Below are 20,624 nucleotides of genomic sequence, written 5' to 3' on the forward strand. Positions count from 1 at the left end.
CAATTGCAGAGTCCCCACCACCACTCATTCCCTTTTCATTTGCACAGGTCTATGATTTTTCCATGCAACGTTTAAAAGCAACCTGTCAGAAAGGCTTAAAGACAGACCATGAAACTTAGTGCATGTGAATGTCTAAGAAAGTGAATGACAAACATTTGCGAAAACAGATTTTCAAGGAACCTACTTGCATTTCTATTTTAGTTTAATTCTTCACCCACCAGTGCATTATTCCCAAATGCTATTTCTTCATGTGAAAGTATTTAAATAATTTTATTCCTGCTTCACAAAAGGCTCTATGAACCTAACAAATCAGCCAATGTTGACATACCTAAGCCTAGGGATTTATTGCACATTGGGGATTCTTTCTTCAGGAGACTTGTTGACAAATACTCAGACTGGTTCTGTGTCTTTGGGAAGATCCATGAGTTACAATTTCCCCCCCACCCCGGTCTGTGTCATCAGTCACACGGCCATGTAGTACAGTAATTCAGAGAAAGAAGGAATACTGAAAAACATGGTTTCCACCTCTTTTATTACCAGGCCATATACATCATTGTGTTACTCACTGTTTCCTGCAATTTCCATATGAAAATATTGTAATTCAGAAAATACCAGCAACAGCAATATTTCATCAGTTTAAACTGTAAATAACAGTTGACTTTGTTCTCATTTTTATTTTCAAAGCACCCTTTTGTAATCTGACGTTGCCTGAAAAGTCTCGTTAAATGATTTAATTCTGTTCAATAAAGAGACAAGAACTGGAAGTTAGAAGCTTTCAGGAAGAAATTGGCATTCATAGATTGTGAGAACCTCCTCAAATCCTGCCTATTTATAGATTTTGTTTTCTAGATGGAGAAAAACAAATAAATTACAACCAAATTTATTCAATGCACATTGCTGTGTTCTTTTTCAGAATGTGAAAATAATCAGAAATTCATTAACAAATCTATTAATTATTTGAATAAATCCCATTACATGCATTCTACAGCCACTTGTTCCAACTATTCTGCTTTGCAAGGAACAGACAAGACTATGTACAAGATACACTTGTTTTTTAGTTTAGAAGCAATCAGCCTTGAGTCAGCAAAGTTCAACATTTACCTTCTGTTTCAATGGGACTATTCCTAAAAGTTAAGCATGTGCTAAAAGGATATTTATTCCCCCTCTCCTTGAATCACTTGTAGCAAGGTCTCTTGTCCAATAGCTGCAGGATAAAAAAATACACCATTTCTTTTCCTCAAGTGAAAAGGCCTTTTCTTTCTGCTAAGGAATGCCTTATGGAACAAAGAGCATTAAAGGCTGCAGGTGCAGTCAGAAAAATTGCTTACAAATATTTAGCGAAGACACACTGGCAGCATTGGCCCAGTATTAATAAACCTCTCAGACAGACAGTATGCGGGTTATAAAAATCATGGGGTTTATAGTAGTTGAGAAATAGATTTAAAAGAATGGCTGCAGCTACCCATCCAGCCAGTGGCCAGTTTTAGTTTATAGTCATTGCTCCTCAGCCTGTTGCTGGGCACCACTGTAAAGTGTCTGGCACCATCCGCATCCGCCTTTGAGATATTTATATGTATTAATGAGATCCCCTCTCAGTCTCCTCTTCTCTAGACTAAACAGGCCAGTTCCCACAATCTCTCCTCATAAGAGAGATATTTCAGACCCCTGATCATCCTTGTGGCCCATCACTGGACCTTCTCCAGGAGCTTCTTATCTGTCTTGCCCTGAAGAGCCCAGAACTGAACAGAGTTCTCCAGATGTAGCCTCCCCAGGGTCAAGTAGACTGGGAGGATCACCTCTCAACCGGCTGGTCACACTCCTCCCAGTGCACCACAGGATACTATTGCCCCCCGTGGCTGCAAGGGCACACTGCTGGCTCATAGTCAACTTATCATCTGCCAATGCTTCTGGGTAAAGACCCTGAGTTTTAGTATTTTTGCTTTCACTGTGAAAGTATTTTAATGTGAAAATACAATACAGCTCTACACTCTCTTCCCCATGCCCTCTTAAACATGGGGGCTAGCTAGGTGACTAAAGCTAAATGTTTATTCAAGGAATAGCTTGATGTTCTACAGAGGTAGACAGCATAAGCAGGGCCTCCAAAAGTTCTCCCTGAAAGCTTAACTCTGCTTCCACTGAAACAAATTTTGGAAAATTGCATCTTAGACAATTACACAAGCCCTTTCATCCCAGGTGTTGCAGCTTTCTTTTGGCACTGTCCCGCACTGATTACAGGCCAACTTTAGCGCAGCCTACTGCCAAAACAGGCAGTTCCATCCTTTCACTTGAAAGCTTTTTCCTTTCATCTGTTTTTTGAGCTGGAAGGGGATTAGTTGTCAGCTAGGTTAGTCCTCAATCCAGTTTACCAGATGGCTACACAAACAAAGCTGGCAGTGCAGGGAAGGCAGTAAGAAGGTGCAGCCAGAGGTGGCGAGGGATTTTCAAGCCAGCCTGCACTTATGATGGCTTAACATGCTTGCAAATCCCTTAGTTTCTTCTTAGGTTTCTCTGCACCACAACAGATAAGGGATCATGTAGATTTTGCTAACTAAAACCATTATTACTTCTAAATAGTATTATTACTCTCCAACAAAAAACAGTCACAATTACATATATACCCTCCACACTGCAGTTTCTGTGCCAAGAGACTGACATTTCATACCTCAAACCTGAAGAACTTTTGAGTGATCTGATAATTTCATTCTTCAGCTTCTAGTGAAAAACTTCACAATTTAACAAGGGTTAGCTGCAATGAGATGACATCTCTCCATTAATTTAGGACCATTCAATCCCAATTTACTCTGACTCAAGAAGAGACTTGAACCCATGCTGTTTCTTGTTTGTTTTGATTACAATCATTTATCTCTCCATGTCTTTGCCTAGCAATGTAGGCAAGTATGACGAATCAACCAAGTGGCATTACAAAGGTAAGTGGTAGCCAATTTCTTTTTTAATAAGGGTCTTCCAGCAAAACCTGAATTCATCATAATAGGTAAGGACTGAAATCCCACAGCTACAATCCATTAAGAGAGCACTTGATAGCTGTCTTCTTAGGACCACATGAGGCACCTGCCTCTAGCAAAGTGGAATGCATGATCCCAAAAGTCCACTCTAGTTTCATGTTACACTGTTTACAAATGCTCACTCAACAGAGGAAGGAAGAAAATCCTTGAACACCCTTGGTAAATGCTCCATCCCTGGCAGTGTTCAGGGCCAGGCTGGACAGAGTCTTGGGTGACATGGTCTAGTATAAGGCATCCCTGCCCATGGCAGGGGTTTGGAACTAGATGATCTTAAGGTGTTTTTCAACCCAAAATATTATATGGTTCTACAATCAGTCAAAGCTTCTTTGATTATGACAAAACATTATTCAAAGGTTCGAGTGGGGGAATCAATAGTAGGATCAAGAATACCCTGACATGTGACTACCTCTCAGCTGGTGGTATGGACTTCCATTTACAGTCAACTGGAGAAAAGCGGGTGACATCAGGTAACAATTTCTTAACAGGTCAAATGACTAATGCCTAGAAGTGCCTGTTTCTTTTGAACACAAGCTTAAATATGATCTACGACAGAACAAAGCTAAGCATTCTCCTCTCTCTAGTTAGGACAGCTCCCTTTTTCTTTCACAGTCTATCTTAAAGAATACACAAATGTTTCAGTATCATGAAAACAGCATCATAGTGACCTCAGCTATCCAGCCTCTTTCAGAAATGAGTATTCACTAGCATTTTCTGCTGATGCAATTCTGTTTTGCCTGTAGTAACTTGAACTAACCACTCAGACAGAAAGCAAGGAGAGAAAACAACTCTAGCCAGGTTGATACTCCCTCTGGTAAAGAGCTGGAGTTGGGCCTTCTACCAACTGTGGGTGCATTGTAGCCTCACAGCTAAGAAATCAAGAAGACAACGGCATCACCAATACTATTTATTTAATCATGCTTTGATTTTATTTTCATTCATTTTTTTTCTGGTCCAACATATCAGGAAATCTGAAATGAAATTACTAGTAATTTCAGATGACTTAAACTACTTCTTAGTTTTCACACCAAAACACCAATAGCAATGATTACTTATCACCAAATAAGAGGAGTTAACTTTTTTTTAAACAGCACGTGAAGGAGAGCCTTTAAGCACAATATTGTTTACTAGCATATGTGAGAATATACGTCTTCACCATCATTATGAACTGTGCTTCAGCACTTCCTACTGTATTCCTCAAAATAAGAAAAATTTTGTCAAAACCATATTTCAAAGGCAGCATCAAATTCCTTTTATGACTATGTCAGCATTATAAATTCTTAGAATATTGTTAGTCAGTAGGGTGCTTGCATGATTAAAACCTTCTGGGCTTATGAAGGCATTTTCTCTGCAGGAATTTGTCAAATCCTGTTCAGTTCACTATTGGGAGCACTTAAATGACAAACAATGTTACATACAATCTGGCCACTGTAGATGCATTTCTGCCGTTTTAATGAGTCTTTCTCAGTTTCAGACAAGAAAATCATCACCGTCCAGAAGGTAAGCAAAAAATTAAACATGTGATATTTATCCATTTAATGACTATCTTTTGCTAACATATATTCCCTAAAGTACACTGGTAGGTAGTATAGGTGCTACAAGCTGGCCTGTGTTTTGATAAAGCTACATATTTTTTCAACAGGAGGGAGACAGAAGGAGAGACTTTTGAGCTATTTAGACAGTAACAGATATTGAGGAAAACATGAGAGATCACCAGGACTTAAATTGCATCATAAAGTCAAAATGAGCCAACCACATTATCACCTACCTTACGTTTGTTTGTTGGACAAACATACAAGTAGCTCAAAATAGTCTTCAGACCAACTTTGTCATTCAATTTCTCATACGTTGTCCCATAATCTGTTGACCTGCAATTCAAATAGAGATTTCATAAGTACAAACACTTAATCACAAAACCACAAGTCATTTGGCAGCTTTTCAACATAAGTCATGCTTTACATAGCAGAATGGCTCTCTAGAGCTTTTTGAATGATTCATGTAGTATATAATGATACTTAATTATATACACACAGAATCATGTGAGTGCTTATAATTTGCATTTAAATTAGATCAGGAAAAATTAAACCAGCATCTTCCCAAAGCATTTTAAAATAAATATGTACAATAAGAAATGCTAAATTTTGTGTATAGAAAATTATGATGATTGTCAGAAATGCCAAATAGCAGACAGCAAGAGACTAAAGTTATCAGTTCATTGTACACTCCAAGATTAGACTAATTTTGTTAAGAGTCTTTTCTCAGCATATTCTATCGTAGTTGCTCCAGCTGATTGTTCAGTGAAATTCAAGTTCAGATTCTGTGAAAAACACTGACATCCATTTGAAAACCTAACTACATGAGTATTACACCTACAATTTATAAGGCTTTTTCACATGGCGTAGCAGACAGTATGGACACTTCTGCTTTACTCTTGCTTCAAGAGCCACTTTTCAGTAGAGAAAATTATATATTTCTGATACAAGGGTATTCCATAGAGACACTGGATACATGCCTTGCGGAAGAACAAAACAAGCGAGGCTGTGCAGAGTTCCTGTAACATCTACTCTTAACATGTGACTGGAACCAAGATCAATTACTAGCAGAGGTTTTTGTTCATTATGAAACTCGTGCTTGCCTGAATTATGTCCTAATAACCAGGGGATTTAGATAATCAGCCCAAACCAGTACACTTGGTATCCACAAACTGCAGAAAAAATTATACAAATCTGGGTAACAGAGACATTTAAAGTATAAGATACTCTTGCAGAAAATAAACCTGCATCTTGCTTTAAATGTACAAATGGGTCCATATAGAACTTAATTTACAAGCAGTAACATGAATTTTCCCTTCTGCTAACCACTCCAAAACCAGTCATTCTAAAGCAAACTTTGGAACCCATCATTTTCAGGTTCTCTCCTACCTGGGAAGCAATAGCTAAATTCACAAAAGTATTTAAGGTGCTTAATGTGTATATTTATTTATTTTCTTTAACCCAGAGTGTGGAGGTTGTTAGATTTCCAGATCAGGTTCCACATCTACATTTATATCACAGCTTCTGGGATTTCAGATTTTGCAATCAGTGTATAAAACAAGATGACAGCAGCTTGGGGGTTTACCCATTAAGATGAATAGCACTAAAATGTGGATTTGCATTAAAGCTGAATTTTTCTATTCAGGAACTTCACAGAAGCATTTGCACGTATCTGACTTGGTCATATAAGACTGACCATAGCTTTTTCTTCTCCTCCCACTAAACATATGCACCCCTGGTTAGAACATTAACGCTGAATTCGGATTGAGGAAGAGGAGGATACAGTTACAGTTATTTCAGTTACTGAATATTTCAGAGATGTTCTGGCATTCAGGTAAAGGGAACCACAGCAGGATGCTGAGCACAGCCCTGCCAAGGACTGCTGGCTCGCTTTGGTTACCTCTCCAGCTCACAGCCCAGCCTTCTCAGAAATTAGTATTTCCACTGTGGCCTGCCTAAAACCCATAACTTATCCTTTGTGATGTTTGAGCTGATAAAGACATGTAAGGATTTTAAGGACTAAGTCTGAGCTGCCAAGCTAGGAAAAAATAATTAATGAAGTGATGCAGCTCTTCTTCACACCAGTGACAGTAATTTCAAAATGGGACCCTTCAGAGGGGGGCCGGACTTAAGAAAATCTGACGAAAAAAAACTTGCTTTGAAATTGTTAAAGAAAAGCAGCCAGTATCCCTGCCACAGCACAAGCAAACAGATGTCGAAGGACTATTGCAAATGCTAATCTTAGTCAGAATTGCCATCCATTTCTTTCCTCAAATCTCTAGGCAATTATTTTGCATTCATAGCTTTATTTACAGGTAATGTTACATACAGATGGAAATGTGTGCTTCTGTCAACATCCATAAAAGCAACTGAAAGATTGGAAAGCTTAGAAAAACATCTTTTTTTGCAGATGAAAAAATACACAAGCAATCAAAGGAGCTACTCGTAGATCTTACTCTCAATATCACCTTCTAAACTAGCAATAGCCAGTCCTTCTACATGCCTAGTTAGAGCAGACAGGCATCAAGAAGTGTTTTAACAAAAAAAAAAAAAATAAAAAAAAAAAAAAGGTTAAAATACACACACAGAGCACTGAAATGAAAGAATTGTACTGAATGAAACACTGTGTACATGAAGTCCCTGTTGGTATCCAATCCAAGGAGTATCACCAACCTGCATTCATCTTACTCATATGGATATATATATATATATACACACGTGTGTGTGTATATGTATACAAGCATTGATTAGCAGCCCTCAGATAATGAGCTCTTAATTTGTCTTATTAAATGTGTATATAAAACAGCATGAGACTCCTAACCCAGGAAAATGCTACAGCCATTTGGTGATCCAAGAAGCCAGCCTAACCTGGAAGCATTGCAAAAGACAGACGCACCTCAGCAGGGTGTAGGCAGTAACAACATCAGCAAATTCAATCCCATTTATCTGAAGGGGAATGGATATGTATCAACCAACATCACCCACACCTTGTGTGATAGGCTACTTCTCTGTAGCTCTGCAGAGAGAACTCATTTTCAGTGCATCTGTATAACACAAGCAGAGCAAGCAAATAACTGGATAAATCATATGTAAGGACTAAACCTAAGACCTGTAGAGCTGAAAACATAAAAATAAAACTCTAAACCATCTGAATCATCTGCAAAAAAGCCACAGCTACTGAAATAACTGTGTGTAATGACTGAACAGTAAGCCCTATCTTAGTACCTCTTGTGTAGACATGTATGTTGCAATGGTTTCTGAAATTGTTTAGGGAAACGGGGTGTTTATACATGTTTCTTCAAATTAGTTTAAATCCCGGTGTAAATTGTTTCATTTCGGTTTGGTACAGTTACAGACTAAGTCAAAATAAGTCCAGAGGAGTTTGAAATAGGAAGGTCTGCAGAGAGATTTGGTATATGTGCAAGTCTAAATATAGAAGAAGATGTATTAGCACATTGTGGATGTTGCTGAAACACAGACAACACTTTGTAAAAGAAAAATATTCAGAAATAGAGTATTCAGTCTCAATTCTGAACTTCAGACCTGCCCCACCATTTTAGTGCTAATTGGTTCCATTAAACCCCAAATTTTACCAGTGGCTGTTTAGAATCAGACTCCTTGTTTTTTCAGTAAAGCAGATAGATTTCTGCAAACACCCAACATTTTAATTATGACTAGCTCATTTCACAGTAGAAAAAAAATTACAGAAACTGTGGGACTGAAGCTCTGACTTCCCCAAGTAATAAATTAAAACAAAACTAGAAACATGTAGAATAATTTATATTTTACAAACTATTTGCAAGTTGACATTTAAATAACTTCATTATTATTCATTGACAGGGCTTTTCCCTCTCTTCCCATCAGGATAAATGACATTTCTATTACAGTATTATAATAAACTCCCGCACATTTTAAATAAAGTTACTGAATTCCATTAGTCCACCTACTGTCCCGAATATATCTCAATCCATTCCTAGCAATATTTCACAATCATAACAGGCATTTTGAATCAACCAGTAACATGTACCCTACGGAAATTTTCATCTTTCTCAAGAACTGCAGACTGAAATTCAGACAACTGTCAGTTGGAATATATTGATTAATTCTCTAGCAAGCTGCAGTTTACTCTCCTTTGTTACAAATTTAAGGCTGCTGTACTTATTTCATGTAAGCAGCTGAAGACTTGAAGAATCAACCAGCTGATTGTTTGGTCAAGGTTTCTTTTGCAACAATACCTTTCCAGAGCACTTGACGGACAAGAAAAAGGAAAAACACATGCAGACTTTAAGCTGTGCAACATCATGTCTCCTGCCTATTAGAGTGCAGCTTTCTTCCCATGAAAGACATGTTAACAGATGAAGCTCCTTGTTATAATACACATCATTAAGAAGCAATCATTTTAATTAGCACCATTTACTATTGTTTTTCTTTTTCCACCCATTACCCCTGGTTTTCACATATTAGTGTGACTGCTCCCCCCACCTCCACCATGACAGGACTGTCAATGTATCATGTCCTTACTCTTCCTCCTTCACAGTTTAATTTGCTGCTCTAACTGCAGTCCAAGTGGCAGCTAGCTCTGCGAGGCAGGACCAGAAGCATCTGGGATGTGGCTATGGAGCAGCAGAGCAGGGCAGCCTGTCATGAGCAGGAGCAGTGTGAAGAGATGGGCTCTAGCCTGTTTCTCCTTCTGCATATTAATTCACCCCTGGCACCAGGTATTTTAAGAAAGTGCAATGATTATTAGATCATCTGTTCCAGCCTCCCACATAACTAAGTTTGCCACCTGGTTTGCCTCCAAAGGGACTGGCCAGGTGAGCACAAGGTTTGCCAGTTACTATTGTATTAATCTCTACATGAGCAGATTTGTAGATGTAAGGCTTTCAGATCACAGAAGGCAGAACTGTGGAGTCACAGGCTGCACTTACTCTCCTCTTTTTGACTTCTGAATTCTTTGTTTCTGGGAATCTCTCTAGGCTGAGTTGCTATTCCCCCACCACTTAAATAGAAACCCTTTCCTTTATGGTTTTATAGCCAACTACTAAAGTTTCCCATTGATTTTTGCCATGCCACCATGTTTCACAAAAGCTAGTAATGTCAAAATCTTCTTCAACACCTAACCATTTAACTTTATATGTCCTTCCTATTAAGCCTTTCACAAGCCATTGATAGATAACACTTTTTGTTCTGATGCCTGTTTTGATTTAACTCCTTCGTGTACAACCCTGGTATTTTTTTTTTTTTCCAGAAGGTAATAATGTCTGATCTCAGCTCTTCTCTCAGGGAGAGCTTTTTATCCTATTCTTTATTTTCATAGAAAGCTACTCTTGCTTTACAAATCACCTTGCTTCACCTGGATGATTCTCACCAGTGACTGCCTAACTCATTGTATAAATAATTCCCTAAGGTCTGTCCCATTTCTAATGGAAACTGTTTACTTAGCTCATAGAAGCTGACACATTTTGAAGGGAGTTTTACACCTCCATGTTGAAGAGCAATTGCAAGATGTAAACACAGTAAATCCTGTGCCCTTAGCCATAGTTTTCATGCAGCAAGTAGGCAGACCTTGTCCTCATTTGTACACATTTCTGTCCTGAGGTCACACTTGGAATGAACTTTTTAAGGCAGGAAGGAGGATTTTTATTTAAACCTTCTGCATCCTACTGAGCAGCCCAGGCCTCTGTTAAAGGCCTTTCTGCAGCTTGGGACCAGCCGTGCTGTTTCTTTATGCCTTCCTTGGCCTCTTCTTACTTTATTAATGAGTCTTGGCTGATTTTTAGCTATAGCTCATTTGCTTTAAGCATGGATTAAGCTAAAGCAGAGATAATTTAGAGAGGCTTTTTTGCCTTCCTGGTTTTGGTTCGAGGGGGCAGTGCTAAGCAGTCTGACAGCAGTGACAAGCCCAAGAGTCGGTTAGCATTTCTTTAAATGTCTATAATGGCACTGCACATGTCACAGCACTAAAACACTTCAAATCTAGCCTGGGAGGTTGAAATTAAGTTTTCAAGACATCTCCAGGGTGAAGAAAAAGGAGAGACTTCAAAACTCAAGGGATCCACATGTCTCGCTCCCTAACTGAATGTATTTCTGATGATTTTTTTTTCTCATGAGGCCCTCAGCAGGTTGGCAAGTATTAGTGTTCCCACTTTCTAGACAGGGGAAACAGAGGGAAGGACTAGATAATTAATCTTACTTTTGAAGGAAGTCTCTGACAGAGCCAAATGCAAGTCCCCTCAGGCTTCACTAACTTCCCACTCCATCCTGACAGCATAAGTTTTCTGAGGGTTTGTGTGTGCAAATAAGGCTTGGAAAGAACCTTAATATCAATGTCAAAAGGAAGAAATACAAAACTAAATAGAGGTACATTTTAAAACAGATTTGAACTTCCATTTTGAAAATGTTTTGCTTCCAGTTTACAACTGCAGATTTTGCTAGAAATGAAGTTATGAAGTTTAAGAGGAGTTTAATGAAGTCTGTATTTTTTTTCCCTTACGGAAAGAATTTTCTCATCACATAATACAGTTTCCCACCTACAGAAGCCATCAAAATTACTTGGAGGACAAGAAGGGGTAAAAAAATTACAAAGAAACAATAGGAAACTATGGAATTGACATTTCTTTGCATAATCAGTTAAATTAATTCAATTTTTTTTCTTCTCCATTTTAATCAACTTTTATTTGGAGTAATCTAAATGAACAGAAATATACACACTCAAAATTCTTTCAACTTTGGCTTAATGTAGTTCAGCTGATTATTACTGTAAATAATTTAAAAGATATGACATATAGGAGAAGCAGTTCATATTTTATCATTCAATTCAGAGTTTACATATTGCATTGGATATTTATTCAAAATCTTACTCAAATCAGAAAGAAAGGAAATAGAGGGATGGGAGGCCAGGAGGGGTTACCTGTAGATGACCCAGACAAATTGTTTATTTCTCCTTAAAGTAACGATTGAAGAAACCCAAATTTGGGTAACCTGCCTTCACTGCTATTTAAGTTGACAGCGACTCAAGTTAGCATCCTAAGCAGAGAATACCTGTTCTTCTGTCTCTATCATATCCAAAGTAACAACCATCCATCCATTTGCATATATTTAGTAAAGGAACTGCCAGAAATTGTAGCCACGTAGAAAAACTTCCGTCTGTTGATGCAAGCTGTAGGTATATCTCACCATTTCATAGACATCCACACTCCTACGAACACCTCTATTGTTTGTGCTATGATACAAACCTTTTCCCTCTGTGACCTGCTAAATACTAGCTCACATCTATTCTGCTAAAGCATAGTATTCTTGGCAGAGATTAGTCACACCTGTAATGTCTATGGTGAATAACCCTTAGAACAAAATAGTCCCTGTCGCTTACCAAGGTTGTTTTTGGAAACACCTAGTAAATTCACTGGAAATGAAAACCTAGGAAAGAGATAGCCTGTATCCAAAGTAAGGAATCAAAATAAAATAAGGTAAAGCCAAAACACCTGTGTGAACATATCTAAATGCTTCAGCTCTGATGACACACATATCCCATTGCGTAATATTCCTTCAGAGCCTTCCATTTTACCAAACTAACCATCAGCCAACATAACTCAGATCAAACATTCATATTTAAGAATCCAGAGGCATCGTGTGCTTGCAAGCTGACATTAAAGAGCTTTTTCTACATCAGTTTCTGATGATACTGTCTTTTTCAGCAGAAGTTGCATTCTACTGTATTGTGCAGATGGGTATTTTCACCTTCAGGCTTCAGAGAAATTGCATGTAAAGGTTGGATACCCAAAGAAAAGAGCAAGATCGAATACTTTAGCAGGATAAAAGATCAAATTTGGATTAGATGGGAATAATGCACTTGACATTGTTGTTGACACACACCCACCCCTTAACTGATTCTCTAATTTTAGATGTCTGTCCTGTCTTGTTTGACCAGTAATACCTTTTTTTACTGCACAGTACACTGGTTTCTCCTGATATCAGGCTGAGAACAGAAGATTCTGGCAGTTGATAAAACCTATACTCAGATTCCCTACTCCTGTGCCTGCTGATCAGAGGTCAGATCATGATCACACTTTCAGTTAATCCGAAGTATTTACTATGGAGATGTAGCGCTGTAAACATGGAACTGGACAGAATCAACAATCAACTCATGCTGACTTGGAAGCAGCTGCTTCCAGGAAATCAGAAGGATATTTGCTGTCAGAATGCAAGACGTGAAGATTTTTATTTCAAATGTACAATTCCAAACTCTTTGTGTGCAAACTGTCACACTGAGGTTTGACTGGACTCAGCTCTGAAAGTGTTTTCTAGGCACTGTTTTGTAGGAATGGACTGTAAATGCATGGTTTTGCTACAGATGACCCCATTCTCGCGGCCATAGCTACATTCTGGAACTCAAATACTGCTGTGCTAAATGACCACTTGCAGGATTAGCTCTGTGAAAGGAGATGGGACATTTAGAACAGAGGTCTGCATTTTTGGCAAAATAACTGTGGACTTACTACCACATATTCTGCCTGGCTAACAGACCCTCAGCAAGACTGGCTGTTGCCACTGAGGGCAAGATAAAGTATCAGTTGAAGGAACTGGGGCTTTCATATCCACTGCTTGAGCAGCAGAGAGGATGACTCTCCAGGGCTCTCCCCTCAAATCTCCCTTCTAGCTTCATATCTTACTGTGACCTGAAAGACTCATCTCCAGCCCTTCACTGAGAGAAGTCAAGAAGAGTGTAGGGATGCTAGCACTCATAACCACTCTAGCTATTCTAATCCAATGTTAGGTGAAAGCCTGCAGCAAGTACAAAGGGAGAGCCATTAAAGCAAGACTTCCACATGAACCTCTCAGTTAGACTCAAGAGGCAACAGTGGTGTTCTGGCTGAAACCCTAGTGCAATCTTTCCTGTTTTTTCCAAGAGACATTTTGTGCCACAATGCCAAGTGCATATGGGAAGGATCAGTAACTCCAGTAGGACCACTAATTTTTCAGAGCAAAAGCTGATACGTTATTTAAGCTTGTGCATCTGACTGTATGTACACTCCAAGCTCCCTAAGTCCACAGTACTGTTTTTCAGGTGTTTTTTTTTCCATTTTCCATCACAGCATTATTTGCAATGAAGGGGCAGACCCTGAAGAAATGAATGAAAGTTTACCGGCAACAAACTTGTTCCTTGGTACCACAGGGAAATTTCTGGGGATCAATGAACTACAAGTGGAAGATCACCTGCCTGGAAGATCTCCTTGTCTCCTGACTTGTATGTCAAAACAAGCAAGATGGCTAGGATGCAAATTTCCACCCTTCTTTCATCTGAGTATTTGACATCAGGCAACACTGCAACTCAGAATGAAGCCATTCCCATAAGTCCACCTATTCAAGGCTTATAGAATCATAGAATCATAGAATAGTTAGGGTTGGAAAGGACCTCAAGATCATCTAGTTCCAACCCCCCTGTAATGGACAGGGACATCTCACACTAAACCATCCCACCCAAGGCTTCATCCAACCTGGCCTTGAACACCGCCAGGGATGGAGCACTCACAACCTCCCTGGGCAACCGATTCCAGTGTCTCACCACCCTAACAGGAAAGAACTTCCTGTTAACAAAAAAAAAAAAAATCTCAGCTTAGTTATGATGGATATTAAGTTATTTTTCCCTATATTTAAATTAAAAGCTGCCTTTAAAAGTAGACAAATTGAGAATGACTAATTATTCTTCTTGCAGTATGTTTACATGGGGCATACTGATGTCATCGCAACCTTAATACCAAATTCTAGCTTATAAAGTGGTCGAATGTTGTATTTTCCCATTTCCACCCCAGTCTGATGTAAATCACACAAATAGCTAGGACTGCAGCCCAGTAATCATCACGCTATTAACTTTCTAATTGATGGTAATGGCCAGAATAAATTTCAGGCACCCCAAAGAGTGGTTAATGGATTTTGTAGCTTGAGGGCAGAGCAACAGGAAACTTTTCCATTAATCAGGGAGACGAGACAACCATGCACGTCCTACACTCCCCAACCCATCATAACACTGAGGTCACTGCAGCTTTGTTGAAAAGGTGGGTGTTGCCAGGCAAAAAAATAATACACCGTTACGGCAAGCTGCGCACAGTTACAAAGCTTGATATACTAGCTCAGCAGAGCTATGTTAGCATCCATAGTCATGTTATACATCCAGAAAGCTGCTTTAGCCAATCTCCAATTAACAGTAAGAAAGAGTTTTATTGTGTCGTAAAAATGTTTCAGGTTTTCTATGGCTTTCAGTACATACCCTGCAGAAGAGGCTTTCTAGCTTAGACCATGCAAGCATTTGCAACACATTATGCAATCTTCATTCTGGCCTGCCAGTGCAAATCAACAGCTACAAAGCTTAAAAGATCCAGACAGCCCAAGACATTATTTTCAAAATCATTGTCCAAGCCCCTTAGTTGTTATAATGGAGTAATTCCCAAGGACCAGCAGCATTTTGAAAACAGATAGAAATGTCCCTCATGTATTTATTTATATTAAAGTTAATTGGAAGATGGAATTCCTATCCCTTAGGCAACATTAACAATTTTTTCCCTGTTTTAAATTAGCATGATTCCCAAAATCTGAATAGAATAAGAATATAGAGCAAAAGAGATTAAGTGAAAAGACAAAAAAATCATAGTGCTTCATCCCACTACCACCAGTGTTATCCATTCAACTGCATACTTTATAATACAGTCTGGCTGTCACCACACAGGAAAAAGCTCAAATAAAACAAGGAGAAAAGTCAAACAAAATACACTTTCAATTTCAAATCATTCTGACATTTTCTGTCAAGATTTATCTGACTAATGCTGCATTTCCCAGCAGAAAATTTTTCCACTGAAAAGGTTTCAATTAGTTCTCTGCATCCTAGTAGTGCATAGGCTAAGCTGTTAGCTAGACTGTTACTGTACCACATCACTTAAGAATTTGTTGTTGCTGGATTTAAAAGCTTTGCTAGTGGATTATATGGATTACTGTACCCAAGAATCACTAATTAATGCTTTGAAGCAGGCAAATATGAGTGTTACTTTCTTCCTTTTGAGACCATAAGAATGATGCAGCTGTACTGTTTGTGTCACTTTCAAATAATATACATCAGCCAGAGCCACACAGCTTTAGCTTTTCCTCTTGGTTGGTAGAAGCATGTTTATCGTTTTATATTTCAAGGATCAGTGGGGTCATAAAGCTTGCTATTTATAGCTACTCTTAGGGTATCAAGCAAGTGACAGTAATTTGTTCTTTTGACATCTAACCTTAGGTCAACTCCAGTAGCAGAAGATGGATTTTTACAAGAAATGAAATGAAAGTACACAGCAGAAGATTAATACCATTTCCTATGCCTGAGGAGAACGCATGCTCCCAATCACTCTGCAGAAAAAATGGTCAGGAACATGTGCTATGCACTAAGAATAGAGCAAGATGTGGTCAAGGTGAGGTGTTCAAACAGTCTATTAGCAAACTGATACACTGACATTTGCGCATAGAAGAATTGCAGGCTGATAGTCTAGAAAAGAGCTCAGCTCTTCTGGTTCTCTGATTTTGAAAATCATCTTTAAGTCAGTGCCAACCACAGATAAAGTGAGATCTTGCTTTTATGTTACTGGTAAATGATAAAAGAAAGTTAAAGCTAAGCTATAAATTCCACATCAGAAACATCTTGCACAAGATCAAGCTATCATTTTGCCCTGCACCGCAACAACATCTTCTATTAATTATATTTTCTGTTTGTGAGAAAATAAACACTGCAGATTGAAACATCTTGAAAAGATTCCTTGATACCAAAATTCTTACCAACGGGCCATATTCCTCCATTACTCACAACTTATATTCAACTGAGTAATAAAATAATATAAAATGGAAATTGACCAGAAGATTCCCCCTCCCCTTGCCAAGGTATCTGGTTTTAATTTATTTGGAATTAAAATTAGAAAATAAATGCCTTTCCAAAGCTATGGGTGCATGAAGACATTAATTATATAATCCAGTCATTAAAATAATGCTACAACAGGAATTCAGCCAAGTACCTGTGAAGGCCTTCTACCTTCTTATAATAGACCTATCATCCTCAGCCACCACTAATTCCCTTAAAAAAGGGGTATCCAACATGCTCAGGAAGTCAGCAAATTTCAGTTACCCCGACCCCCAAATCTCACACAGACCACAAAAGCCACATAAACCCCCCTAATTTACGTGTAATACCACAACCTACATCCACCTGAATCCATGATTTCCAGGTATACTACTGCTTTGTGCTAAGACAATCATGCAACTGCTAGTGCAATGGACTCAAACAGGCTGCAGTACTTGTCCCATACTGGACAGCAGGCAAGTGGGGTATATATTACACATGCCCACCCATATTGTTATTATAGCAAGTGGAGGTAGCATAATGGAAAAGAAAATTATCCATCATATGCTGGACAAACATGAGATCGTACTGTTCACTTCACTGGGCAGTGCAGCCTACTTAGCTCTTAGCCCTCAGCTTATCTGGCTATATTTATGGAGCATTATTTAGCTCCACATGGAAGCAGTCTATATCCTGAAACAGTTGGGAAAAAACATGCTAATTCACATGTGTGGAAGCCAGGTCTGGTAGAACAAGAGTTATTAATTACAAAAGGATCAATTTTGCACTTTGACTGACAAAGTTCACACAGCTACATAAAGACAATGCTATCAAAAAGAACCTTCATATGTCCCTGGACATTTGTCTGGACGATGCCTGCCAAGTCCTCTCCTTTGGCGTGATGGAAAGTCACTGATAAATGCCCATAAGTGGCAGGTCTTCAATTTAGTTTTGATTTATTAGGGCCCAATTAGAACAGACACTTTAAGTAACAGCCAGACACAATAGCCAGTCACTGGAACTGCTGGATGGTGGGGAAGGGAAATGAGGCAAGAACAGGCGCAACATTTTAAATGTGCCGATCAGCTGGGGAACAGATGTTCCTGTATCACAGGTATGCCCAAAATCCCACTTTCAGTACTATCTACATACACGTTCCTTCACTATCTATCAAACAGACTGCCAGAAATCTGAGGATTTGTTGCTTAAAGGTCCAGTAGCAGGTGAAATAAGATCAGAAACTGTGACCAGTTCATTTAAGTCTTCACAGATCAAACCCCTGCCAAAAAGGCACTGAATCCCCCTTCTTTGGTGGATTAGAATTAGAGCTCTGTAAATACACAAAAAAGATGACACTGATTTTTTCACTGCTTCAAAATAAAGTTCCTTGTTCAGCCCATCTAATCTTTGGGTGAATAAGGCACCTTCATCTTCACATCATTTGTGGGTTTTTTTCTATCATCATCCTCTTCCCTCTGTTTTAAAATTTATGGTTACCATTTAGGCTGATTTCAATTTCCATTAATAATATGTGCAACTGATGTACATTTAAGTGGATTTAATCATGTTGTAGTGACAAGTCTAGCTTAAAGCAGGGCTTCACTTAGAATTATCAAGTAAATTTCTCTTGAAAAGGTCAGTTTAACATTTAACAGGAGGGCCCATTCCAGACAAATTAGAATTTGCTCCACTTATTTCGAAGGCAAACACTTCTCAAGCCAGCTTCAGCAGAAGCATGTCAATCAAAAGAGAAAAGTATCAGGTGCCCAAGGGAGAAAGTTCACTGATGCCTCCCTACACAGCCAGCCCAAGGGCTGTTCAGTCACATTGTCAAAACTGACATATTCCTGCCCTACTGTTGAAGGACTGGAACCAGACCACACCATAGAAAGTAGCGAAGGCAGAGCTGGAGAGCTTAGGCAAGCCGCTGACGTGTCCGACTTCCCCTTTCTAATTGCTGCAGCACAGGAACAAAACGTGAACAACCTTGTGTGCTACAGGAATGGGTTATCATGCATGTGTCCCATGAGGATTTATTATTGCTCCTGTGCTTGTCAGAGGCAGTTCAGCTTTCCAGGACAGCCGCATGTTAAGCCGAGAGGTGATGATACCTGTAATGCTGTCTCAGTGGCACTCTCAGTAATAGTCCAATTCCTCAATAGCTGGAGTTGGTCCTGCCTCCAGCCTAGGAAGACAAGTGCCCTGTAGCATTCACCCAGATAGCTCTTCTACAAAATATTTTCTTTATTAAAAGGCTTCACTGTAACACTACCACAGGTCCTGAATGTGGCAGGTACTGCCTTCCCTGTTACCAAAATTAATACCTCCTGTTACTGTCCCATCCATACAAGAATATGATGTATCCTAGTACACTTTTTCATTGAAAATAATTTTTTCCCTAAGGATATTTTATATCAGATGACAGTTTCTGGACAGAATCTAAATATCTTCCAAGGACATGCCCAACCTTCACAACCTAGCTGAATGGCATCATACATTTAGTGACAACATTTACAGTTGCTATCATGTTTTACACTACAGTTTCAGAAATACCAAATTCGTCATAAAACAGAAATTCCACTTTTCCAGCCAGTTAAGTAGGTTCATGGTGTAAATTTCACCTGTCAACTCCTAAGTTCTCCAGGAGTCCTGGAGAGGCCTCGAAGAGTATCTTTGACATATGTACAGTCAATGCCTGAACAATCTTCATTATTTCAGACACTTGTGCCTCTGCCTAGAATGGGTGGTTGGGAAAAAAACAAGCAAGCAAACAAAAAACCCCAAAACACCAAAAAAAAAAAAAAAAACCAAGCCACACACACACTGAAAGCTCATGGATAAAACTGAAACTCAATTCAGTCAACTTGGAAATGTTTCAGACACATATTTTCACTTTGGAAAATGCCAACCTGCTAAAGCAAAACTTTTCAGAAAGGCTTCTGAATGGAATTTGCTGGCAAAACATCAGAAGAATCAGATTAGTTCTGGGAAGATAGCCACCTGAGATGTGAAAGATCCATGCTTTGGTGGAAGGAGAAGACAGCAGACAGCAAAATAATCAGGTAAAGTACTGATGCGCTGGTAGCTCTCTGAGCATGAAAACAAAAGTTGGGGCTGTTATTGCAGCAACCACCAATACACTGAAATTAGTTTCAATCGAATCTTCTTTTATGGCAAGGCAGACACTGAGACAGTCATTCTTGAATGATGCAGAATTTCAGTTTAGGAGCCTCTTCCATCTGGAGAGGGCTCTCTGAAATACTACGCTACAAATCATTGTGGGTGATGCTCTCCTTCAGCTTTCGAACTCTGCTTGCGTGTAGGGCAAAGAGATGTTTAATAATTCAACTACACTCATGATTATGGAGGAAAGAAATAGATTCACCAGCAATTTGACTAATCAAGCTGACAAAGTGATTGGGTTCAAAAAGGGAAGGACTCTCCCAGCAGCAGTTCATTAAAATAAAAATGAAACTCTGCACATTTCCAGTGTAACAAAAAGGATTTACTGGTCCATAAAATGGAAGGAAAAGGAATAGCCTGGATAATCTCAACTATCAGCAGGGTACAAGCAATAAAAATCAAATGCAGGGTGCAGCTAAAACTGGACTGACTCTTCCAGCTTTATTGCAGAGGATCAACAAACAAAATCTACAGAGGTTCTGCAAAGAAAGCCCTTATATCTACAGTATCATTTAGGTCAGGTGATTGGAAACAGTAGTTGAAGATGATAGGTCTTTCTGCCTCAGAGTTGTATCAGAGCCAACTATGGCTCCGAGGTAGGGCCATGACAAACCTCGAAGTAAGGCAGGTTTTATATGAGAAATGTGTGGTTGCAGGAAATTAGCAAAGCTATTTTGAAAATGGAAATCTGACTCATTCAGGCACAGCACAGCAGTGGTCCCATGAAGTTATCAACACTGTGTGAGGTTGCTGAGAGTCATGAAACTCAGCCTGGGTGGCAGTGTGAGAATATACTAAAATAAGTATATTTTTGTAGGAATGTTTTATTTATGAAAGTAAAACAGAGCTCTTCGAGAATGAAATAAAGCTCCTGTGATTCTTTTATTATTTTATTTCGTGTTAAGACTTAATGGGAATATTCTAAAGTTATTAATGGTTTAAAAACTACACATTTAAGTGGATTCCTGAGCTGCTAATTATTTCAAATTGGAATATAGAAGATGGACTAGATGTGGGGCTGTTCTGTCATAC

At 38.9% G+C, this 20,624-nt stretch overlaps 1 protein-coding gene across 1 annotated transcript in view; it reads right to left on the bottom strand.

The window, feature by feature from the left end:
* The window catches only part of LOC136011298 (VPS10 domain-containing receptor SorCS1-like), a 295,003-nt gene that overhangs the window by 165,478 nt on the left and 108,901 nt on the right, over positions 1–20,624 (bottom strand). The window contains exon 3 of the mRNA XM_065672946.1: positions 4,789–4,888. Coding sequence (XP_065529018.1) covers positions 4,789–4,888 — 100 coding nt within the window. The remainder of the gene's footprint in view (positions 1–4,788; positions 4,889–20,624) is intronic.

This window comes from Lathamus discolor, chromosome 3 (genome assembly GCF_037157495.1).
Source record: "Lathamus discolor isolate bLatDis1 chromosome 3, bLatDis1.hap1, whole genome shotgun sequence".
NCBI lineage: Eukaryota > Metazoa > Chordata > Aves > Psittaciformes > Psittacidae > Lathamus > Lathamus discolor.